Source organism: Pseudopodoces humilis, chromosome 20, assembly GCF_049639895.1.
Source record: "Pseudopodoces humilis isolate 2021_Gansu_Grassland_sample_001 chromosome 20, ASM4963989v1, whole genome shotgun sequence".
NCBI classification, from domain to species: Eukaryota; Metazoa; Chordata; class Aves; order Passeriformes; family Paridae; genus Pseudopodoces; species Pseudopodoces humilis.
The window spans coordinates 4,554,933-4,580,123 of record NC_142219.1 but is presented as its reverse complement, the minus strand read 5'-3'; the positions used below and the strand labels follow the sequence as shown (position 1 = coordinate 4,580,123).

General features: G+C 53.7%; 1 protein-coding gene across 3 annotated transcripts in view; it reads right to left on the bottom strand.

Annotated features, from left to right (window-relative positions):
• Positions 1–448: 448 nt before the first annotated feature.
• Positions 449–25,191, bottom strand: part of MYO18B (myosin XVIIIB) — a 54,503-nt gene continuing 29,760 nt past the window's right edge. Inside the window, exons 33-44 of one of the 3 annotated variants that reach the window (XM_088064885.1) lie at positions 24,972–25,076; positions 22,840–22,986; positions 19,575–19,688; positions 19,062–19,178; positions 18,277–18,360; positions 17,315–17,452; positions 16,951–17,136; positions 9,981–10,114; positions 9,308–9,349; positions 8,402–8,563; positions 1,874–3,138; positions 449–1,139 (exon numbers count right to left, since the gene is read on the bottom strand). In XM_088064885.1, the coding sequence (XP_087921011.1) occupies positions 1,875–3,138; positions 8,402–8,563; positions 9,308–9,349; positions 9,981–10,114; positions 16,951–17,136; positions 17,315–17,452; positions 18,277–18,360; positions 19,062–19,178; positions 19,575–19,688; positions 22,840–22,986; positions 24,972–25,076 (2,493 nt within the window). In that variant the 3' untranslated portion in view covers positions 449–1,139; position 1,874. Of the gene's footprint in view, positions 1,140–1,872; positions 3,139–8,401; positions 8,564–9,307; positions 9,350–9,980; positions 10,115–16,950; positions 17,137–17,314; positions 17,453–18,276; positions 18,361–19,061; positions 19,179–19,574; positions 19,689–22,839; positions 22,987–24,971; positions 25,077–25,191 lie in introns of those variants that run through there. The other 2 variants (XM_088064886.1, XM_088064887.1) reach the window with 2 other exon arrangements.

Below are 25,191 nucleotides of genomic sequence, written 5' to 3'. Positions count from 1 at the left end.
CTCATCCCCAGGCTCCCCATCCATCGCTGACAAGGAAAATGCTGCTTGCTGCAAGGCTTTGCTTTAAATTAGGAGTGAAGGTGAAGAATCCAACGGGAAAAACAAAATGCTGAACAGAGCCAAATTGGCCTTTCAAGATGCCATTGCCCTGTGGCTGTCCCGGGGGGTCCCGGGAGGTTGTGAAAATTGTACAAATTTCCCAGCCAAGCAAATGACTTGGAAATCCCTGATGGAGAGGACAGATTTGTGCATGGACCTACATCCTTTTTCCCCAAACCTCTGATCAAGGAATAAGTTTGGGTCTCTTCTAGGAAAGAAGGCTGAGGCTGAGAAAAGAGTTTTTTGTGGAAGGACGTGCTCAGCTCTGCACTGTGCCACTACCACGGACCTGCTCCCAGCGTGGGGAAAGGAATAACAAGAGGGGAGCTGTGTGTCAAAGAAGCAAATATTTTATTGTGTAAAAACCAAGCAGGCATTAAATAGAGCCCCCATTGCCCCCACACCATGTGCCTTGCATGCCACTGGGATGTGCACAGATGTCCCCCACAGGCTGGAGCCATGGAAGCACAGATGGATCCATCTTCAAATACCTGTGGAATTATAAAAGCTTCAGAGCTCTGCTGTTGCTGGGTGTCACACTGAGACCCAAGAGCATCCTCGAAGATCAGCGGATTTTTGAGCAGCGCAACGTGGGATGAGACACCTGGGCTGCAGCTCTGGGTTACAAAGGAGGGGTTTGGTGTCCCTCCAGCTCCTCTCAGAGTGGCCTTCCCCGGGCCATGGCACATCCTCAGCATCTGTGGCAGCCGCTGGGTTTTAATTAAAGCACCAACTCCCAAGTCAAACAACTGCAGGAGAACAGGAAAGTCCTTGTCCCCGCGGCTGGCCCTGAGCAAAGCTGCTGCGCTGGGAAACGGGGCAGGAGCACAAGGAAACCACGGTGTGTCCAAGACCAAAAAAAGTTTGTGACTTTTGTGGAGCCATTTGAGGTCTCTGCTCACGTGAGGTGGTTCTGCCAGGAGCAGGGAAAGCCGTGTGCCCAATGTGGCTCCTCATCACTGCGGGTCGGGGACAGCTCCTGCTCTTGATGGAAACAAATCCTGCGGAAAGTGGGACGTTGCATTATGCAAATTTTCTTCCTGGAAAGAAATGTTTTATTAACACGCGCTCCCTTCGTGTGTTGGCTGAGTCAATTTGGTCACAGCTTGACATCCAATAAGTTACTCTAAAGGCAATGGTTTTACAAAATGTTTTTCTAATCTATTTTAAACACTTAATTACTGTTGTGGCGCATTCATTAGGGACTCTGCTTTCAAACCGGGACTGCAGCAATAAATCCTAATTCTTCAAGTGTCAGTTGCAATCCAGAGATGGCATCCAAGTTGGACGCTATGATGACTGGGGGAAGGAAGTCTGGGCCAGTGGGAGCCCCATCCTCCAGAGAGAGAACCCCCAGCATCCAGCCTGAGCGGGTTTCTAATCACCAAAAGAAACCTGGGCCCCTGAGGAGGGAGCGCTCGAGGGCCTTGGGAGGATGAGTCTGCCAGGTGCTGGGGTGGGAGCTGAGGGATGCTGTTTTTGGGAAACCCCAGTGAGTTCTGAGCTGGTGCTGGGGATGGCTCTGGGGCTGTCCCTGGCACCAGCAGTGTCCCCATCGCAGCTCTGAAGGTGCAAAGGCAAGGGGGGACCAGTCCCAGTGCCACACACCCTGAGGGACACCCTGACATGCCAGGAGGAGCATGGGGACTCCTGCTGTCCCTACACACTCCTGGCACCAGCCCAGACACGGAGGAGGAGCAACAGCTCAGGGCCAGCGTCCCAAAGGTGCCCGCACAGCTCCGAGCCCGCGCCGCCGGTGCCTCGGCACAGTTACCTTAGTCCTTGCCCAGGTACTTCTTCATGATGCTGCTGACATCGTCCTCCTTCCCTTCGGCCTCGGCTCGGCTCGTGGCGCTGCCCTGGGCCCCGGCTCTGCCGCTGGAGCCTTCCCCGTCCCCTCTCGGGGGCTGCGGCCGGCGCTTGACGCTGCCGGCGCTCCGGGAGGACCGGCGGGAGCCGGAGGATGAGGAGGAGTCAGAGAAGTCCCCGGGCTCTTCCCGGGAGGCCGAGCCACACTTGGCCTTGGTCTCAGAGGACTCCAGACCGCCCGCTACGGCCTCATCCTCGAAGCGCACGGTGAGGGGCCGGTGGCCGTCCCTCCTGTCCCTGCGGGCTCTGGCCAGGCTGCTGGCGGAGCATGACTTGCGGATGGCCGGCAGGAAATCGTCGAAGTCAACCTTGGTTCTCCTCTCGTAGTTGAGGGTGGGTATTCGCCAGCTGAAGGGGTCGCTCCCCTTCCCCTCGCCCAGCCCATCGCTGGACAGGGAGCTCAGAAATCCCTGCGGCTCCTTCCCCGGCTCCGCATCCTCCAGCGCCGGCTCCAGGCAGCTCCTCCAGGAGCCCAGCCGCGGCACCTCCGTGCCGGCAGCCGGGGAGCTGGGCCGGCGGCCGGAGCCGTCCAGGGCCGGCAGGAGCGAGTCGTAGGAGCCGAATTTCGACGCCTTTTTCAGCGCTGGGGAACGCGGGGTCTCGGCCGGCTCCGAGGCCATGCTCCGCAGGCTGGAGGAGCGTGTGAGGCTGGCACCTGCTCCCTCCCCTTCCCCTGCCTGATCCCCCTGCAGCCTCCCCGGGGGCTCCTCGGCCGCCGGGACAGCCCTGGAGCGCCGCAGGGCCGCGGCTCCGGTGGTGCGGTAAATGGGGAGGGGAGAGGTGTCCCCCAGCCCCGGCAGCCCCGGCTCCCGCTGCCGCCGCAGCTCCTCCACGTACTCGGAGAGGGCGGCAGAGCTGGGCACCGGCCCCGAGGCCACCGAGAGCCTCCTCCTGCCGGGCACCGGCGGGGACACCGCGCTGGGGAACCGCCCGTCCGGAGCCGGGGAGCCGCCCCGCCGCAGCACCGATGGGGACGTCTCTCCTGTCCTATCCACCGGTTTCTTTGGGCTCTCCAGCTCCTCTTCTTCTGCCAGAGGTTTTCCATATTCCCGTCTTCTGGCCCTCAGCAGGGGGCTCTCCGTCTTCCCCGGATCCGCAGCCTCGCCGGGCCGGGCAGCGCTCCTGGAGGACAGCGGGGTCAGAGCGGGGTCCTTGGTGTCTCTGCTCACCCTGAACAACAGAAACTGCTGTTAGTTTAGACTGCGGGATTCCCGGGGACCGGGATGTCATCCAGCAAGGACGAGGCTGAGCAGTGAAAAGCCGGCATTGCCATGGGAGTTTCGGGATAAACTCACTGCTGCATCCAGCAGCTGGACAATGCCCAAGGATTTTATCTTAAATAAGCCCAGGTCAGCCAGCCCAGACAATTCTTGGTGTAGAGCATGTGGTGTGACCAGCTTCAGCTCTGCCAAGCCAGCACTTACCTCCAAATATCCTTTTTCTTGACAGATTACAGCAATATGTAGGATTTATTTTATTTCTGTCAAAGCCAAAGATTATTCACTAAAATTTTATGAAACCAACTCGCAGCACACCCCTGACACATCTCAATGTTACGGCTGGGCATGTTTCACCCAGGCTGCTGCTCAAAGAGCTCTGAACTGCAGGAGCCCTGCAACACCTGGAACAGCACAGCGAGGGGGGATGGCCAGGCAGGAGCACATCCCAGACAAGGGGCTGGTGCAGGAACCACATGGGATCCACCTCTGCTCAGCCCTGAGGATCCACACCAGGATCCCAGCCAGGCTGTCCTCGTGCAGCTGGTGCGCAGAGATGGGGGGACTGCGGTCACCAGCGGGCTTGGGGTCACTGGTGTCACTAAAGCCCTGATGGGACACTTCATGACCCTCTCCAAGCACCTACATTTGTTTGCTGTCCCCACTCCCAGGTGCCCCATCACTGCTCAGTCGAGGGAACCCAGGACTGGCCTGACTGGGAAGTCTGCTGGGATGTGAATTTGGGAAAGAAAGGAAGGAAAAAGAGGGAACGGGGCAAAGCAAAGCAGCAGGACCCAAACAACAAACCCATCTCTGGGAGGGAGCAGCACTCGAGTTGTTCATGGCCGTAATGAAGCTTCCTGCCCTGGGAATGCCGCTGTTGCCATGGGAATGGGGTGGGAGCGGATGATGCCGGCACCTCGTGGGACGCTCGGACCAGGCTCTGCTGACCCGTGAAATAATTTACATGCTGAGATGGGCTGAAGACAAACTCCAGAGCTGGGAAATGCATGAGTACAGAAGGGAAGGGGCAATGGAGCAGCTCCAGCTTCCTGGCACCTGCTGGCACAGCCCATGGCACAGAGGTGTCCCCCTGTCCTGGTACCCAACACCTTTCCCCACTCATTAAACCAGTCTAAATCATTTGATTATTCAGCACAAAAGGAATTAACCAGAGATTTCATCTCCCCTTCAGGGCCATCCTGTGCTGATGCTGTCAAAGCACCACAGCTGATTAATAGTTTGAGACATTTCAATAATGCTGGATTTTAGGATCCTAAATTGCATCTTACTTAAATGGCTGGTGTAATCCTTCGGTGAGGTTTTGTACAGAAATTGCTCCATTCATTCTGCACTTTTCCAAATAATATTGTAACCTGTGTGCTGCATGAATGGCTTTCATAAATTAAACACCAGCATCAAGGTTTTTATTTGGGTTTTAAGGCTGAGATAAAAGTGAGTGGAGAGGTGAGAACCACTAATGGGCTGTGAACAAGGACTGAAGACGCTGTATTTATTGTCCTGTTCAGCATGACAGACAGGTACTGCTTTTATGAAAATCTTTGGAGTCTGAAATGGAGTGAAAGCTGCAAAGGTGGGATTGTTCCAGCTTCCATGGCTGGCAAGGACCACACAGCCCCAGACTCCAAGCAGGGACCTCACACTCTCCATGCCCTGGTTTCCAGCCAAAGGTCAAGACTGCCCCATCCATCCTTGTCTCTCCCAACAGGTCCCATTTTCTGCACCCATTAAAATGTCAGAGGACAGGGTTAGACAGGATACTGGGAAGGAATTCTTCCCTGTGAGGGTGTGAGGCCCTGGCACAGGCTGCCCAGAGAAGCTGTGGCTGCTCCTGGATCCCTGGAAGTGTCCAAGGACAGTCTGGACAGAGCTCAGAGCAACCTGGGCTAGTGGAAGATGTCCCTGCCCATGGCAGGGGGTGGGAATGGATGGTTTTGAAGGCTCCTTCCCACCCCAACCATTCCATGATTTGTTTCTTTAACTGCTCCCTTAGGCCTACAAAAATCCCCTCCAAAATCATGGCTAGTCTTCCTCATCCTCCTCATCCTCCTCCTCACAAGGCAGGACACAAGAGTGGTCACTCCCCATCCTGCAGCATCCTCCACTCATCCATAAATCCCTGCCAAATGGCTGATGTGCCAGCACGAATTCCCAGGGCTCAGAGTGACCCCAGGAAATCACAGGCAGCCCCAAAGGAAGGTGATGCCACAGGAGGAAGGACCATGAGCCCCTCCAGCCCTGAGCAGAGCCCTGCTCCTCCATCATCCTCAGGGAAGATGATTTTCCCAGCAAAAGGCAAAAGATGGAAGCCAGCGGAGCTCTGCAATCTGCCATTCACCAAACCAAATGACATACAACAATAATTAGTGAAGATTACATAGCAATTAGCATGATTACAATTATACCAGTTGAAATCATTTATACAATAAAATCCACACATGCTTTGCAACACATGACCAAGGCCAAAAGTGTGGCTGGGATGCTTTTCCTGGGAGCTCATAAATAAAGCCAAGACAGCTCCATTTCAGGGAGGGAAGAGAGACACTGGCCTGATTTCTGTCAGAAGAGGATTTTCTTGTCACACCATCATCTACACAAGAGCTCCCAGTTTCCCACGGAATGATTTGCTTTTGACACAGTCGTGCTTAAAAATAAACGTGTTGGATCTCCAGCAGCCTTGGGACCAGGGCTCTGGGTTTTGTGACCCAAGGTGGGAGGGGAATTGCTGTCAGGGTGATCCCGGGGTGATGCCAGGGCTGTGGATACCACAATCCTGTGGGGTGCAGGATGGAGAAGCAGACCTTGGGCTGTGGATCCACTCCCTGACTGCACCTCTGGGTAACGCCCCCATCACAACACAACCCTGACCTGCCTGGAAAGGGGCAGAATAAACACATAAACTTTTAACTTGGCTCCTTAATAAAAAAAACAACATATTTATCCCAACCTTGCACTGTGTCATATTTATGGAGGCTTAGGTCTGCTGGCCAGTGTTTTGTACAGGCATTTAAATAGCAGAGAATTAAAGGAAACGTTAATCAAAGCTCTCCTTCCTGTAAGCACACGGGTGATAAGAGCTCCTCGCTCTCCTCTGGCTCTTGGCAGCTGTTTGTTCAGCAAACACCCCAGATGTGGTGCTGAGCAGCCAACACGAGCAAGTCTCGTTTTTCATTACTGGGAGCTTGTGTAAGACAAAGGAATCTTAATAAGGAAGAGCTCGTTTCCCTGATCTCATTTTTATTACCTCCAGTCTCGTCTCCTGTTTGTTTGCATTTCATCCCCTCCTCGCTCCATTTCCATCATAGATGAGCTGCAGCCAAACACAGCTCCCACACAATTGCATCTGCAATTTGCCCCTTCGCAAGCCCCAGGACAGAGGGTGATGGTCACACTGTGACACTTCACTTTTCACAAGGGCCACAGGCAGTCTGGCAAACCCCAGAATCCCTGAGGCTGGGAAGGAATCCAGGACCATCGAGTCCAACCTGTGGCCAATCCCCACCTTGTCACCCAGCCCAGAGCACTGAGTGACACCTTCCTTAGACACCTCCAGGGATGGGGACTCCAAACCTCCCTGGGCAGCCCCTGCCAAGACCTGACCACCCTTTCCAGAAGGAAATTCCTCTCAGTGTTGAACCTGAAAGCCTGTGTGTCTTTTACTATAAATCCAAGGTGTTTCAGCTCAGAAATAAGATATAATCCACAATGCCTGTTTTTCTGTCATTCATTAATGATCAGAGTTGGGTCATTTGGACCAAAGCCTCCTCAGCAGCACTTAGGAAGGACTTTATTTATTGTGCAAGGTCCCAGTGAGCTCAGCCAGCTGCTCACAGGGCTCCTACTCATCACTGGCCTGTGGAGGGTGTCCCTGTCCATGGCAAGGAGTTGGAATGAGATGATCTTTAATGTCCTTTCCAATCCAAACCACTCCAGGATTCTGTGATCTCCCCACAGGTCTCTGCCCTGCCTGACTGCTCTCAAACTCTGCCTTGTACCTCCCCAAACTGCTCCAGCTCACCCAAGGTGTTTCCTGCCAGGGAACTGCTCTTCAGAACATCAGTTCTGACAACAGTGATTCTCCTGTACAAGGCAGGTGGGGGCCGTGGGGACAGCTCACCAGAATCAGAGCATGGAGATTAATACTAATGTCTGCAGTGAAAATGTGCTCCACAATCCTGACAAATTCTGTCACCTTGGAGCATCTACCTACACACCTGCAGGGAGCAGGTGGGAGCTGCAGCGAGCTGTGCCCAGCCTCAGCCCTCTGTTTATGCAGAGAAAAACTGCAAAAATAGTGATGCATGTCCTGAGACACCACCCCTGGGAAAGCAGCGGGGTGGGGAGGCCCCCAATCACAGGGGCTGCAAATTGGGGCACTGCCAGCCCTGCCCACCCTGAGTTTGGATGGTTGTGACCTTTTCCACCTTCCCTACACAGGGATGATGCTCTCTGAAGCCCACTCTGCTCCCTGTCCCAGGACTCCATCCCTGCTCCATCTCTGCCCTCACAAACCTCCAAGGGGATCTGACACCCTCCTTCATCCTCTCCACAGTGCAGCCCCAGACCCTGATTTACAGAGCTTTTCCAAACTCAACCCTTGTGATTGTTTCACACATGAAACACAAAGAACCAGTCTCTCTGTGACCCAGAAATGGGGTTTTTCTGTGCACTGGGCTCTGATGGGCACCAGTTCAGGATGGGCAGCTGGGCACCCACAGAGCAAGGCAGGGACATTTGGGCTGTGCAGGTGCTTGGGCCCCTCTCCAGCTCTCTCCCAGCCCGTCAGCATCACCATCAAAAATTAACATATTTGATATTAGAAGGGTAGAAATGCATCCCTCTCCCCCAGCAGCGAGCATATGGCATACAAATCCTCAAACAGGCTGCGCTGCCTCTTTAAATTATCTCCAGAGAATACATCAAGGGATATTTTCCTGCTTGAAGCATGTTTTTGATGTAGTGACTTTCATCTGGTGTTTCACTGATCCTGGCGTGGCAGTGACTGCCTTCCTTGATTTGATGTTTTGACCTCAAACACCACAGGTCCCGCTGTGCTCCGTTTTGCACGTCCCAAGAGAGCCCAGCTGAAGCCCCCACATCTCAGCACCCCCCAGCACACCCAGGATGGGCTGGGGGTCCCTTACCTGAGGGGGTCCCTTACCTGAGGGGGTCCCTTACCTGAGGGGGTCCCTTACCTGAGGCTCTGGGTGCTGCGGCTGCCGAGGGACGGTGCTGAAATGCTCCCGGCCACGCTGGCGCTCGCCAGGGACGTCCAGCCCGCGGAGGAACTCGGCCAGGACTTGATGCTCTCCGCGGGCTCCAGGCTGAGCACGGAGCCAAGGCTGGAGCAGGCATCCCTGAGGGGGACAGGAAAGACCTGTCAGCTCTGCAGCTGCAGGCAGGAGGGCTCGTGGGTCACCCTGATGGTGACACGGAGCAGGGAGTCCTCACACCTCCACCACTGCAGCTCCAGCTGCTGGGCTCTGCTCAGGCTGGTTTGTGGGAACCTTTCCAGGCAGCCTGGTCCTTGTAGCATTGTTGCTGCCATTCATTATTTCCTCAAGCTTTTGCAAGTGCCCCGTAGACTTTGGGCAGGAAAACCCTGCACTGCCTGCTGTGCCTGGGGCTGCAGTGACAGAGCCAGTGTGACCCCAGGCACCCCACAGAGCCCTTCACACCCCAGGGCTTCCCCAGGTCTGGGACTGCAGTGACAGAGCTGCTGGGACCCTGGGTACCCCACTGTGCATCCCTGGGCTCCCCTAGAGCCAGAGCTACCCCAGCCCACCCTCCAGGAGCCCCCAGACCATATGTAGTGGATGAAATCCTTCAGGATGTCAGTTTTCCTTCAAAGCCACAGATCATATCTCCAAGCACAGCCCAGAGGAGTGGAAGCATCCCTCGGGATAAGAGCCAGAGCTGCCAGGGAATGGGAGTGGGTCGATGGGCGTGGGGCACACAACTCCAGCACATCTGGATGCCAGTGTGAGCCCTGTCCAGATGTGGCTCAGAACCCTCAGTGCAGCAGCTGGTGGCCCACAAGCTGTGGCAGAAGCAGGCCCAGGCTCTGTCCTTTGGCAGCACCATCTCCTGGGATCACTCACGTGTCTCTCCTGGAGCACAGCGACTCCCGCGCCGTCCGCACGCTGCAAGGAGCACAGCAGAAGGTCAGCCATGGCTCGTGGGGACCCCAAACCCACAAAACTTCCCAGCCTGATTCAGCAGAGCCTTTGTGGCTGGGACAAGCTTTCCTTTCCTTTTTTTTCTTTTTTTTTTCTTTTTTTTTTTTTAAACTAATGTATCTGTTTTGTCTCCATTTGTCATGATGCCCCTTTAGCTGTGTGGCAGAGGGGGTAAAATTGAAGGGCTTTAGAAATAACACCTGAAAAATGCACTGGAATTCTTCCCTCATTTTTTTCCTGGTAAAACCTTCTACCCAATCACCCAGTTTTACTGGCTCCTCTGGCTCCTGGGGATGATCAAAGCAGGATTTTTCACTCCATGAACCCAGCGCTGAGGCACCAACAAACTGCTGCCAGGGACCTGCTGTACAAATGAGGCCATTCCCACCCTTTTTGCTCACTTTAAGCTGAGCCACACAGGATGATTTCAAGGGTGAAAACCTTGGTTTTCCATGAAACCTTCCATTAACACAGAGTTTTTTGTGCAGCCACGTGAGGATGAGGATGTGGAACTACCCTGGCACAGCCCAGTGCTGCCTCTTCCCCACACAGAGCAGCTGAGCCCCCCCCAGATCCCCCCAGCCCTGTTCCTCACCTGTCAGCATCGCTGTCATCGCTGTCACGCAGCCCCTCCAGGGCCACCTGCAGGTCTGCGATGCGGCGGATGGAGGTGCCCAGGTCAGCCTGCAGCACCTGCCTCACCTCTGCCAGCTCTGCCAGCTGCTGCTCCTGCATGGGGAACACAGGTGAGGGTCTGCACCTGCACCTGAGCTGAGAGTGGGTGAGTGCTGAACCATCCCTCCCTCACCCCAGTGCTCCCAGAGCCTGTTGGTGCTGGTTACCTGCATGGACGGCATCTTCCAGCACCTTCCAGGGCTTAAAGGGGCTCCAAGAGAGCTGGGGAGGAGTTTTGGGTGAGGGCATGGAGTGACAGGACACAAGGAATGACTGCCCACTGCCAGAGGACAGGGATAGATGGGATATCGGGAAGGAATTCTTCCCTGCGAGGGTGGTGAGACCCTGGCACAGGGTGCCCAGAGAATCTCTGGCTGTCTCTGGATCCCTGGAAATGTCCAAGGCCAGGATGGACAGGGCTTGGAGCAACCTGGGCCAGTGAAAGGTGTCCCTGCTCATGGCAGGGAGTGGAACAGGATGAGCTTTGAGGTCCCTGCAACCCAAACCATCCCAGGATTTACACACAGCTCCATGCACCCAGCATCACCCACCTTGCACATCAAGGACACCAACTTGGCCCTGCACCCATGACCATCCCATTCCAAGTCCTTCCAGCTGGGAAGGGACCCTTCCTGCTGTTCCTAAGCCATCCCAGGGTGGAGAGAAGGGAGAAGCAGATCCAGAGTGATTGAAGCTGCCAGCTGTGAAATCGCCACGGCGGCGGTGACAAGGTGAGGGATGATTTGCGACAGGCCACGGCACAGGAGCTGGCACACTGTCACAGTAAATAATGGAAGGCCTGGAATCACTGGGCACACAGGCCCCAGGGGAAGAGCATCTCAGTTCATCAAAACATGAAAAGAAACAGCCCAGTTTGGGTCGCACGGTGTCACAGCAGCTCCTGGGAGCGCGCTGGAATTGCTGAAAACCTCAGTGCTGCTGAGAAGTTCTCTGAAACTTGGTGTTTCCAAGCCCTCCACTTCCCTCCTGGCTCAGGCAGAAGATGGAAAGGAGCTGTTTCATCAAGGGAAGCGTTCCATCAAGGACCTCAAGGGCTCAGAACAGGGCACATGGTGAAACACCAAGCCCTGAGAGGAGAAAAGAGCCCCAAGCTCTGGGTGCCTACGTGCCTGTGTTCAGCTATTTGGGGCAGTGAAACTGCTGCCTGATAAAGAGCTGAGCCCTTCCACAGCCTGATAAGAGCCTCTATTGACCCAGCTCTTCATCTGCAGGCTATGGCACAAATTAAATATAGTTCAGTGGCTGCATTTAATTCCACTCCTCTGTTCTGCTGTTGTTGACAGGGATGGGCAGGGAGTCACAGAGCAGTGTCCCCCTACGAGCACCCAAAACCCTCTTCCTCTGGACACAGAAATCCCCTGGGATGGTTGTGAGAACAGCAAACAGAATGTCCTGGGGGCTGGAAGGGTCCCCCTGGCTGGTGGGGTCCCCTCTAACCTCGTTACCTTCTGCATGGGAATTCTACCTTCTTCTGGGAATGCTGAGAGGAAAGGGAGCACCCCAGGTGATGCTGCTGAGCTGGGGCTCCACCTGCCACCCCCAGGACATCCCTGGGCACCCACATTTGGTGGCACCCACACTGGTGGCCTCGGGAGGGGCACCTGCAGGGTGACACTGGGGACTGTGGGTGACCCCAGGTCACCTGAGGGGTAATTTGAACGTGAGGCAGAAAATTGAGCTGACACTGCTCAACCCCACATCCCAGCTGTCCCAAATCTCATCCAGGGAGACACCTCGTGTTTTTCTCCATACCCTACAATTGTCTCCAGAAAAGGAATAATTTTGCCAATATGATTCAATTTCAGATGGAAAAACGCTGTCTGCATATCACAAATGGACAGGGCCCATCCCAGCACCCGGCACCCAGGGAGCTGTTGGACACCTTTGACACACGTTGTTTCTATCTAAATGTAAATGCAAGAAGCTTTTCTCTTTTCACAAAGTCCCTGGGCTGAGAACTGACACCCTCACACTGGGCAGAGCTGGCTTTTTGTTTCCTCTGAGCAGAAAAAGGGGAGAAAAAGGGAAAAATAAAACAGTTGAGAGAACTCATTGGGCAAACTGCACCACGGTTGGACCTGAGGGGCTGAAAGGAGCATCCTCTGCTCTTAAACCCCTCTTGGCACCAGAATCTCTGGCTGCTTTCACCAAACCAGTCAGACATGCACAGCAGGACCAGCCTGACCAGCTCAGAACCCCTGGCTGATGTATATTTTATCACCAATAAATAAAATATACATCCTGCCTGGTTCTGAATACATTTCCAAACCAAATTCTCCCATTCACACTGAGAGATTGCCCCAGAGCAAAGGGCTGGCTCTGCTGGTGGGTCAGAAAGCATGATTTTAGAAGCTGAGGTTGATTTCTGCTGACAAGGAGCCTGGATTAAAGGTTTCCCCAAGACAAGGGGACAGGAGCTCACTCAGTGATGGCTGGCACCCAGCAAACCCACAGGGAGCTGCTCTCAGCTGGGCTCCTAGGGAAGAGATTCTACACATGGAAGGGGATTTCTAAACCTTCTTTTTCTTAAGAGGCATTTTTTTTTTCCCCTCAGCTAATTTTGTCTCAGAATTATTCGAGGAGAAGTTAAAAGGAGATAAACAAAGCCAGCAGTGAAACGAACCGTGGGACTCCCAAGGATTCCCAGGCCGGAGCATCCAGCACCACGTCCTTGTCACCACCTTGTATTTTTGTTTGTGGTTCTGCTGTGACAACACCACCTTTGCTCGCTGCCATCCACCTCAAGTGAAGTGTCATCTAATTAGTCCAATTTGGGTCACTTTTCTTCGAATAGCTCAGCGTGCACCTGCGGAATTCATCCATCATTATTATTTTTAATTAAGCCGTTAACTCCCGGCTTTTCGGAAAGTTCGAAGTGACAAAATTTGCGCACTTGAAGGCTCGAGTGAGATGGGGTGAGCACCGTGTAATTGGTGTGCGAGCAGCTACCGGCGCTGATGGATTCCTGAGGAATTTACTCTTTTAATGGCAAAGCAGAATCACAACAGCCCTAATTAGCGCGTACAGCCGAGCTTTCACTCCTGGCTCCTCCATCACCCACCCTCACCTCTAAGGACCGGCTGCCTTTGATGATAATTGTCAGTCACGCTTCCTCAAAGACATTTGCTCTTGAAGGGAAGAGCAGCTGGAAAGACCCAGGAGCAGGCGGGGATGGGGACACAAGAGCCAGGAGACATCAGAGGGTTTGCTGGGACCCTGCTGGGAGCTGAGCGTTTGCATGGGTGGGAGCGTGGCATTCCCAGCTGGAGGCACAAACAGCTCCCACTTCGCTTCTCAAGTTCACTGGAAGCGCCAAAAAACAAAACAAAACAAAACCCAGAAAACCCAACAAAACAAACAAAAAAACCCAAAAATAAATAATAAAAAAAAAACCCAACAAAAAAATCCCAACCAACCAAAAAACCCAAAAACAAACCCTTTAAAGTTTGCAAATGAGCAAAACCCCCAAGTCCTGGAGTTCAGGCTGTGTTGTGTTACAAACGTGGCCGTAGCAGGGCTGGGGTACAAAGATTTGCCAGCAAAAGAACCAGGAAAAAAAAGAAAGTTATTTACACTCAGGATCTCACAAAAAAAAACTTGTGAAGAGTATCTTCACACCTGTACTTCAGTTTTCTGTAAAATTAGTTAATTATTGTGCTGATGAATTTCACAGCTTCATTAAAGAAACCTGATTTTAGGACAGCACCCAGCAGCCCCTGTGGTGTTCTTGGGGGAGTCAGTGGGGCTGTGCTGGGTGCAGGGGGGCAGGAGGAGACCCAGAGAATCCCTGGATTGTGCCTCAGCCAGCCAGGGCTTCATCCCAGCTGGATCAGACCCCATTTTTCCCTAGGCATTCCATCAAGGAGAAAACCTGGCTCTCCAGGAGAAGAGACCTGAGGGGCTCCTGCCCATGGCTGAGCCTGTTCCAGAGTTTTCATCCCAGAGCCCTCACCCAGATGCTTGAAATCTCTCCCATGAAATCCAAGCTGTGCAGGCAGTTCAGACAGCAGCAGCACGGCCAGCACCATCCTTCCCTAAGAGCAGCCTCAGGAGGGAAGTCCCAGACAGTGCCTTGTCCCAGGTGCTGTGACAAGCCACTCACTGTCCCACATCCTGCTCCCAGCCCTTCTCCATCCTTCCCAGCTCCTGTTCCACCCTTCCCTGCACTGCAGCCTCACCAGGGGACACGAGCATGAGCGTTAGTGCACAGACGATGGACACAGAGAGCAGGGCTTGGGTTTAAGCTCCCCAGGATTAACTCCAAGCTGGAAATCCATCCCTCACTCCTCACCATGAGTCAGTGTCTGCTGTGGTCTGAGAGCACCAGGGGGCTGGGGCTGGCCTGTCAAGCTCTGGGTGTCAGCACAGCAGCTGAGAAATGAGGAGCTGCTGCAGGCTGGGATCCAGATTTTATTGGAAGAGGAGCTCCAGGGAGGAAACCCAGGATGTGCAGCCAGAGCAAAGAGAGTCCAGCAGGGCCAAGTCCTACCCCCATCATTACCAAACATGCTTGGAAAGTGTTCAGAACCCATCCTTCTTACAAAATTCATAAGGCAGAGCCATCTGCCTGGCAGCCAGCTCTTATCCCTTCTCCTCACTGGATATTCCCTGCTGAATGGCACAAGGCTGCCTCCCAACTGCCCTAAGCTGGGTGGGAAAAGGAGATATGGAATAGACACCCAAAGCCTGGTTGGGGATGGTGGTATGGGATTTTCCAGTGCATCCACCACTGATAAATATAAGGTGGGAGAACAAAATACCTTCTATTTTCTATATTGTATATATATGCTATATATATCTACATGTAGAGGCAGCAGCTCTGAAACAAGACAGGATTTCCTACCCAGTCTCTGCCAGAAATTTGTCCCTTCAACACTCCCCCTTTAAACCTTGACAGGGTGTGGTAAGTCCACAACCTCACCACCGTGTATTTAAATAAATTAAAAAAAAACTGTTAGGAGCAGAGCACGACTTAAGTAATGTCAAGTGAATAATTCACGCTGGATTTATAATTGATGGGGGATTTAGCAGGAGCAGAGCCATAAGTGGCTTTCTATTAACTATTGATGCTCCCCATCAGGCTCCCGACGAGCTCGGCCGGGCTCCTGGATCACAGATCTGCCCCATGTTTTATTTAAGTGCTCCTAAGAGGACACACAGTCTGGGGGATGCCTCTGCTCCCAGGAATGTCACAGCAGTCCCTGGCTGTGGCCACGCACATGGATGCAGCTCCCAGGGAGCAATCACCATGCAACAGCCGGGATGGGGAGGTGTGGCCAGGGGTGTCCACCCACTCCTTTCTCCTGCAGATGCCACATAACCCCAAATATCTGAGGGTCTGGATAAACGCAGACCCCCCCCCAGTTCTGCCTTCCAAGTTCAGCTGTTTATGGGGCTTTGTGTCTTTTTTGAGGGAGGAGACTCTAAAATCCCTTTCAGACCTCTTTACACACTTTATTTGGAGAGCACAAAAGTGCCAAGATATTCCTGAACCTTCCTTCACCCGTCGTTCACATCCCCATATGAAACATTCAAAAAGCTTCTGAAAATATAGGCACTACACCAAAAACACAGCAAAAAGAACCCACCCCTATCCCAACAGCCAGAGTTCCATGTTCCAAACTCTGCAACGAGCACCCAATATCACAGCAACCACAGCCGTGGCTCCCTCAATCCCACAGGGAAAGCAGCAGCATCAGGGAGCCCAGAATGCCCATGGCACCTCAGCAGAGCCTCTCACTCCACCATCCCATGGCTCTGCAGAGCATCAGAGGCTCGGAGATCCGACCTCATTCCATGCCCGGGGGGGCTGCTCTGGCAGGGCTCAGCCTAGCCCAGCAAGGACAAAGCCTGAGCGTGGTGCAGGTAGAGGATTGGGAATCATTCACACCATTCCCCTCGGGAAGGCTGGCAGCCTCGGGGCAGAATAAATCCTGAAATCTCCTTGATTGCTAACTAAAAGATTATTGATAAAATAACTGCTCCTAATTCGGCCCTGCTGCCAGCAGAGCTGCAATATCTTTCAATTACCGCTCGGGAGCGAGGCTTTCCCTTGGATTACTGGAAGAAACAACATGAAAAGAAATGCTGGGAAAGGGCTGGAAAGTGAAGGTGAAGCTATTTTTGCTGCTTTCCAAACCCAGCTGGGGCTCTGCTCGCTCGGAGTGGGTTTAGCTGCTGGTTGGCTCTGTCTGAGCTGCAGCCACGGGGGTGGTTTGGCAAAGCCCAGAGCTCCAGGAAGATCTGGTGCTTGGGCTGAGCCTGGCACACCCATCCCTGTGACCAGCTCTCAGGGGCTGCTGCAGGGCCATTTCCCACCCACCCTGGTTCTGCCTGACATGAGGAGAACCAGCACGAGGGGCTCCAGGAATGACCTGAGTAACTTGGAAAAACAGATCCATCTAGGATGGAAATACCTCCAAGATCACCCAGCCCAACAGTTACCCCAGCACTGCCAAGTCCAGCACTAAACCATGTCCCCAAGTGCCACATCCACACGTGAACTGTATTTCTGTGAGTGGGGAAGGCAAAGCCACCTCCTTCCCACAAAAAAACAGTGGAGCAGAGCGACTGTCCAGGCTCCCAGAGCAGCCATGGAGAAAGGGATCATGAGGGTCCTCAAGGACAGCTTTGGTTCAATGGTTTGAGGCTGCACAGATGCAAAGCAATTCCCTGCCCCTCCCAGAGGAGCCGGGGACCCAGGGAGCACCTGCTCTGTCCCCAGACCCAGAGCACACAAAGGACCACACAGAAAACGACTTTTCTGGGGCCCTCAGACCAACCCAGAGGTTATGAGGGGCCACCTCCAGCTGCAGCGAATCCCCCGTGGCCATGGGACCACCCAAAGCCCAGGAGGAGCACCCCCTCACCAGCTCCATGCGCCGGCGGCTGGACTCCAGCTCCCTCTGCACCAGCTCGTCCATGTCAGCCTTCATCTCCTCCATCCTCCTCTGGTAGTACCTGGTGTTCTCCTTCTCCCGAGCCTCCGACTCGGCCGCCTTCTCCAGCTCCTCTCCCATCTGGATGATGCTGTCTCGCAGGCGCAGCACCAGCACCTGGGGTGTGAGGGGAAGGTGAGGTGCTGGAAAGCTCCCTGTGAGCACTGCTGGCTGTCAGAAAGCCCCACAGGGAGGTGACAGCAGTGCCACCGACCAGCCGGGCTGCCCCAGCCGCCCACCTGTCCCTCCCAGCCCTTCCCAGGTGCTCCTTTCCCCGCAGGTGAGGAGGGGGTACCTCGAAGCGCTTCATCTGCACGGCCTGGAAGTCCAGCTGGCTCTCCAGGTCCCGGATCCGGGCTTCCTGCCGGCTGACGATGGAGCGCTCGGCCGGGCACTGCTCCAGCTGTGCCACCCTGGCCTGAGCTGCCTGCAGCTGGGAGAGCAGGGGCTGTGTCAGCACCCCCAGCCCCTCTGCTGAACCCCTCTGCTGAACCCCTCTGCTGAACCCCTCTGCTGAACCCCTCTGCTGAACCCCTCCCACGCACTGGGGGTCTCTCCTGGCCCCTGAGGTGATGAGGCCAAGCTCTGCCCTCACTTCCCAAAGAATTCCCAGCACAGGCCTGACAGCAATGACAGAAATGTGTGGCTCTGAATGGAGAACCTGCTGGCCAGGGACACGTGTCTGGGGCTCCTTTGCTTTTCTCTTCTCACACACTCTTTGAGGACAGCAGGCGTAAAAATTCACAGTCTTTCTGGAAAGCTGCCTGGACCAAGCTGCTTCCTCGGCTCTTACACCGAGACCTCCAAAGGAAACTGCCCTTTTAGTGATGATCCCAGTACAGCTCAGGTTCAGATTCTGAATTTGACCTAGAACTATGGGAATTTGTCTCCTTTTATCCGGCCTATCTCCAAAGCACCACCCGCTCCGCCTCGGAGGGAGCAAGTCCTGCTTCTGATTCCTCGGCAGCTTAGCCACGCTCCAATAAAGCACTTAACTTAATGGGATTACTCATGTGTTTAAAATTAAATCCACCACTCCAGGAGGCTTGGCACAGCCACAGAGGCGAGGGGGTGCAGCCCCTGCTGGTGCCCACCCCAGGGCAGCCCCGGGGTCAGCCCATCCCAGCCACGGCTGCTCAGCAGGGGAGGAGGGAGAAGCCAGGCTGTGAATCCCAAGAACTCTGCCAGGAAAAGATTGCTCCAGCCTAAAGAGGTCCCACTCCTCAGCAGAAGTGCCACAGGCTGGGCAGGAATTACCTTGTCCTGCAGGCCCTGCTTTTCTTTCTTCACATCCTCCACCTGTGTCTGCAGCTCCCGGATCTGAGCGATGTCTGTGGCCGACTGCAGAAACAGAAAATTTGGAGTGGGAGCAGCAGGATCAGAACAAGGGCTCGGAGCAGAGAGCTGGTTCCTGCCTGCACCTCCTGCCACTGGGACAGTGAGCTGCTCCTGGACTGCCCAGATGGAGCTTAATTCTCCCAACTCACTGCAGCTTCCCTAATTTTTGAAACAAGTATTTGCGGGTCAGGACAGAAACCAGGTTGTCACCTCTGTCCTCAGGACCCTTCCAGACACCGGTCCTGGATCCCTATCACCTCTGCAAGGGCCACCAGACTGTGAATTGTCAGCCTGGCCAGCTTGCCCCTCTCCCATGGGAGCTTTGGGGTCCCTCAGCTCCCAGGACAATCCTTTGGGAGAGCCTGACATAGTTTGGGTACAGCACTGAAAGCCCCAGGGCTGTCTGGCAGCACTTTTTCACCTCTTCATGAGAGAATGGTGAAAGCAAGAATAAAAACCACCCAAAGGGGCAGCTGTAAAATTCCACAAGAATTGGAACTAAGGGCAAAACATCCCTTGAAAGAAGACTTAAAGCTGCAGGTGAGAGGAGCTGGCGCAGTGAGCCTTCCCTTCCTCATCACAGCTTCAGTGTCCTGGGATCCCCACCCACCTGTGCCCCCTCAGGAGCCACCACCTGCTCTGTGCCAGCCTGCAGGGCTTTCTGAGAGCCCTCCCAGGGGTGGAGACACTGCCTCAGCTCCTACCTGGGCGATCAGAGCCTTGTGCTTTTCCATGAGCTCGTTCAGGTCTTCCTGGTCCTCATCGATGCGTTTCAGCAGGTCGGCTCTCTCGTGCTGCAGCTGGACCAGCTGCTCGTCCACCTGCAGGAGGATCCACAGGACCACTGGCTCTTGGATCCCACAGGGAAGCCACCAAATCCCCTCTGGGATGTGCTGCCAACAGCCTCCAACCCATCAGAGAGGCACAGCAGGCCACGGGATGCTGCTCCCTTGCAGGAATTCTATCCACCCGTTAAACCACCCGGGGGGCTGGTGTTTCCAAACAGTCCAGGTGATTGAGTGGATATCCTTGGAGGCTTAGTAAATACGCTCAGACATTTTGTAAATATCTTCCGTGGTGTAATTAACACTCTGAGGTGATTTATTAAACACTCTGCTAGTGGCTGATTTAGCACAGCAGCTGCTGATTGCTGCCAAACCCTCCCGAGGTGGGACTGTGCCCTCCCACCTGCCCTGGTGACACCTCCAGGAACCCACCAGGGTCTTGCTTCTGCTGAGGGTCTCCAGCTCGGTGTGCAGGTTCTCCAGCTCCTGGGCTGCTGTCTGCTGGGCTCCCTGGACCTCTGCACACTTCGCTTGACTCTCTTCCAGCTGGGAAAAGTTGCAGGGAATCATCATTAAAGGAGCAGGAACCACATGCTGATGGCGCTGTCCCCCTGCCACACAGCCACGTTAATTTCCACTTCCACAGTGGAATTTTTTTCTTCCCCTGCTAAAGAACACAGAATCTCCGCCTTTTAAACCCGTGCTGCTCCTCCTGGTTTACAGGGCAAGCAAATCTTCCTTGGCACCTCCCAGCACAGATCCCAGCACCACTGAGTGCCCTGGTGAGTCCAGCAGCCTCGATGGCACATCCTCCCTCTTCCTCGGTGAGGTAGAGCCGGGATCATTAATTTGCAAAATTATGTGAATTACATGTAATTCCTGATTAGAGCAATTCATGATTCGGGCTTTGCAAATGGGCTTTTCACGTGGCGTAAATTGCATTTGCAAATATACGTGGAAGATCCCATTTATAAACGCTAATTTGCTCTCGGGTTTTACAGCTCAGCCATTAAGATCACAACGATTTCAATGGGCTGCAAACATCTGGAAGCTGCAGCATCATCCTGAAAACTTCCCCCCTTGCCTGGATGGAGGAGTTGTCGTAGGCTGTACCTGAACATCCAGTTCCTGCTCCTTGGGGTTTCTTTTTTTTCTCTATGAAAAAGAAAACTAAACCTTTCTGCTCACTGCTCCTGTGCCTGGTTTCCCTGTGGAGTTCCTGGGAGCAATGGGAAAAGCTGCACATCATGGTACCATGGTCAGAGTTTGAGAATTTTAGGCTGTTTTCTCAGGGTTTACTTTCTTTTTTCATCTCTCTCCCTTAAAAAAAAGTAAAATAAAAAGGTGGGGAGGATCATGGAATACTAAAACTGGAGCAATCCTCAGCTCGCTTCCCTCCTCTACCTGGGGAGATTGAGACTTTCACTAGAGGAGGAAGAACTTTCTTCCATCAGGTGAAAAAAAGTCTCTGTGCTTTGCTGGGTTGAGTTGAAGATGCCACTCAGATCAACTCCTGGTTTTATGGCTGAGGACTTTCCCACCTGTCCAGCTGCTCCAGAAACTGCAGCATTCACAATCAGCCCTCGCACTGGCCTCTTCCCTGCCACAATTCCCACCAAACTCCTGATAGTTCAGTCAGACAGAAAAGCATCTCCAGGACCCCTCATTAAACATCAGCTTCCAATTCACTTCGTGTAATGGAATTTTCCCACTTGGGAAGAATAAATTGAAATTCCCCCCAAAAAATGCATAATGTATGAACTGTGGAACAACATTAGTTTGCTGTGAACACCATCTGTTAAATACCTGCATAAAATGGATGCCTCAGCCTTATTAAGAAACAATGCTGCACTTCCAGCCATATGGATTTTGATTAACGGAAATGTAGCATTTTAGCAGAGTTTTTCTTCTTGTGCAGGTCTGTGGGCTGGTGGTAGGATGCATTGGCTTTTAAGAAAGTCGTCATGAATGCCATTAGAAATTGTTTCAGTTTAAAGGACAGGGTAACCATGTGGCATTTTAAACACATGCAGAGTCTTAGTGTTGGTGGTGCAGCAAAAACTCCACATTCCCAAAATCCAGGCTGTTCGCTCGTCTCCAAACACAAAGGGAGCCGAGCACAGGCCATGGAGTGAGGGAGCCAGGGATGCACTGAATGGAATCACAGGGAGAGAGGGGTGCAGGGAGCAGGAATCCCAGAGTCAATAAGGTTGGGAAAGACTTCCAAGGTCCATCAAATCCAACCTGTGTCCGATTCCCACCTTGTCACCCAGCCCACAGCACTGAGTGCCACGTCCAGTCCTTCCAGGGATGGGGACTCCAAACCTCCTTGGGCAGCCCCTTCCAAGCCCTGATCACCCTTTCCATGAGGAAATTCCTCCTGATGTCCAACCTGACCCTCCCCTGGCACAGTTTGATGCTGTTCCCTCTCCTCCTGTCCCTGTTCCCTGGGAGCAGAGCCCGACCCCCCCAGCTGTCCCCTGCTGTCAGGGGGCTGTGCAGAGCCAGAAGGTCCCCCCTGAGTCTCCTTTTCTCCAGGCTGAGCCCCTTTCCCAGATCCCTCAGCTGCTCTCCCTATGACTTTACTCTCTAGAGTAAAGATCTATTTCCCCAGCTCTGTTCCCCAGGTGAACTGGGCATGGGGCTGGACACTACGGGATGGATCCAGGATGGGCAGAGGAAGCACCTCAGCATCGGTGTAGGTCCCTCAGATCAGCACATGGAAGGGACCTGAGGGCAGGACCCTGCCACTTTTCCCTACCCCCAGGGACTGGGAAAAAACAGGGGCAGTGCAACCTCTCCAGCCGCAAAATGGGATTTGGGCAACACTGAGGGATTAATGAAGTGCAGCACTACAGCACTGGGTCAATAATATTTAACAACAGTTAAAGAGTGAGTTAGTGAGTGCAAAAAATGGCCATCCCCTGCCCTGGACATCCAGGTGATGGACACAGGCACGGACACACCGCTGGCTCCATCAGGCCCAGCTCACCTTCCCCTTCTCCCTCAGCACAGCTGGGAACAGCTGCTTCTCACAGCTGTTATTTATGCACAACGACCCTCCCAATTACACTTGGATGTTGCTGGAATTGCTCGTGCCTCCAGATTCGTTTGTTTCCAGGGGAAATGTGCAGAACAGATTAATTTCTGAGTGGTTTCAGAGCACCAGCATCTTCAGCCGAGCCCCTGCTTGGCACTTGGGAATGGCCCACAAGGGGATGGACAGCCCCGTGGCAGGGCACCCCATGGGACTAAGAAGCCAGGGATGTCCCCAGTGTGGTGACACAAGCTGGCACAGAGCTGGAGCCGCTCCCCAGGTCACTCAACACCGCTGAGCCTGGGGCTGCCTGCGCTCAAATCCCCCCCAGATCCCTCTCCCGCTTCCAGCATCCCTATGGCAACGCCGCCCCAGCCCGGCCGTAGGAGACACACAGAAACGCGCCAAACAGAAGGTAATTAACAGGGAATAAAAATAAAAATAAAAGGGAAACCCACTTTCACCAGCGCTGGCTTAATTACAGGGAGATGCTCCTTCCCGGGCGACCCCGCCCGGGTGTCAGCGCTCAGTCAAAGCGGGGGAGCTGGGAATGGTCTGGGGATGGGAATGGTCTGGGGATGGGAATGGTCTGGGGATGGGAATGGTCTGGGGATGGGAATGGTCTGGGGATGGGAATGGTCCCCGCAGCTCCCTCCCTACCTGTTTGTGCAGGTGCTCCAGCTCCTGGGCGCTGCCTGCGGGCTGTGCCGGGGCCGGCAGCAGCAGCTGAACATCGGCCAGGAGGGCTCGGGTCCTCCGCAGGTCCCGCCGCAGCCGCTTCTCCACGTCGAAGTCGCGGTGGCCGATCTGGGGAGGGGACAGGGGGTGTCTGAGCTCTGCTGCTCCCTGGAACCCCTATCAGGCCCTTCCGACCCACCCCAAAGCGCTCCCCACGCAATTTAGGGATATTTTGGTCAGCTGCACCAGAGCACTGAGTGTAGAGGCGAGTTGTTCCTTGAACACATCCAGGGTGTTCCGTATTTGTCCCCACCAAAGAGCTGCTCCTCTGGAAACATTTGCCCAGCCCTGATCTCCATCGGCCACATCCTCCCCAGTGACCACCCCTGTGGCCAGAGGGACAGCCTGGCCCCACAGCTGCAAGGAGTACCTTAAAAAAACCCACCCTCAATGCTCCCAACCTGGAGAGAGAGCAACCATGGTTACAGGGATAAAGGAATTAGAAAACAACCAAATAAACAGGGATGTTGTTTCAGTGCTTGATTTCAGCGTAACTGAAGTATAAGAACGTTTTCCATTTAGGTTGTTTTCCACGGCTCTCGTTTCAAACCCCTTCCTTCTCCTATTTTCCGTTCACTGACTAAAATCAACTGTGTGGATTTGACCTTGTAGCCTGGTTTAGAGCTGGCTGGAATTTGCTGGAACAAGAAATCATTGGCATCTCCATTTCCTTGATTAGTTTTCTGGGTTGGCTGCTTTCTTCCCATTTTTTAATGAACTGTCCTCTGCAAACCAGAGGGTGTTTGCAGCACCACCACTGCTGTCCTCCTGCCATCCCTCCAGCTGGACCTGGATGCTGCTCACATCATTTTCCTGTTACTCAGGGTCTGTCCACAACCACAGGGGATAAATTTGGTGCCATGGCTGGAACCAGCTGCCCCTTCCCACCACTGCAGCCCAGCATTTTTAAGTGACAAAGGCAGGATTTGATTTAATAGCTGCTGCCAAACTGTGGTTTTGCATGGCCCCATCTCCCCTTCCCTTACGCCAGGACCGCCCTTGGTGGGCTGGGGGCTCTCCTGGAGGGACAAGGGGCCTTTCCTCCTGAGCCCCCCCAGCTCCTGCTGCCCCCTCATCCATCTCAGCTCCCCTCCACCCACACGTTGGATTGTTGTAATAATCCCCTGCTTTGATACAGCATTATTTATTGTGACAGTTCCCAAAACATTTTCTAAGGCAGGAACAGGAGGGTTGTGTTGGATAAGACACATTTTGTGTCTACTTGAAATATGCCCCTCATTCCAGGGCTGCAAAGATCCCAGATTTATCCCATTTAATGAGCACATGGGAGTGCCAGGGCTGCTGGAATGGTGAAATCCAGCTCGTGCCAACAGCCAGAGGACACAGGGCTTCGTTTCTGTGCCAGGGTGGGTGGCACTGGGACAAGGCAGCTTGAGGGTGGGCAGGAGGCATCAGGACAGATCCTCCATGTAGGAATTCCAAGCACAAAAACTTCTCAAAATCTCATGCATGTAAGCCCAAACACAAAAACAAACACCAAGTTCAACCTAAAACCTTAGAAAAAGCTTCCAAATTTAGAAACCATAAGCAAAAATATGAGTTTATAATTTAAATTAAAAAAAAAAAAAACCCATGAAACTAAGTAGTAAAATTTTTTAAGGTTTTAAAATTAAAATATAAAAAGTTATAAAAAGAATTAATTAATTAAATAAATAATAAATAATAAAAAATAACAAATAATTCCTCTGTGATGAGCAGGATTGGATAAACTGCTTTTCTAGGCAGCTGGATGCACTCCAGGGCTAGACCTGGCTAGTCTGACTCTCATGAAACACCAGGAGCAAGCAGACGCCTCCCCCTGCTTGGATAATTCTCCTGTGCATAAGGGAACACTTCCCCTCTGCAGGTCCTTAGTGGCTCCTGTGTGATCCCTGCAGTCCCAGCACCTCCAGATCCCAGTGCCTGGATGGCATCTGGGGGAGATGAGGGACCGAGCTCCACGAGCAGCTGCACGTGCACCAACACCAGGATGCTGCTCCGGCTGCCCTTGTTATCCCCACTCCTGGTTTTAGGGCAGGGCACTGGCCCCTTACCTGCTCACACAAGGTGCCAATGAGCCCTTCCAGGTCCTGCTTCTCGTGCAGCACCATCTGCTTCTGCTCGTGCTCCTGCTCCAGCTGCATCTCCAGCTGCCGGAGCTGTGGGGGAGAAACCCAGCCACGCTCAGTGCCCGGTCACCCCTCCAAGTCCCAGCAGGGCAGGGCCATTGCCACAGTGGGGGTTTGGCATTCCAAATGCCATTTCTCCATTTCC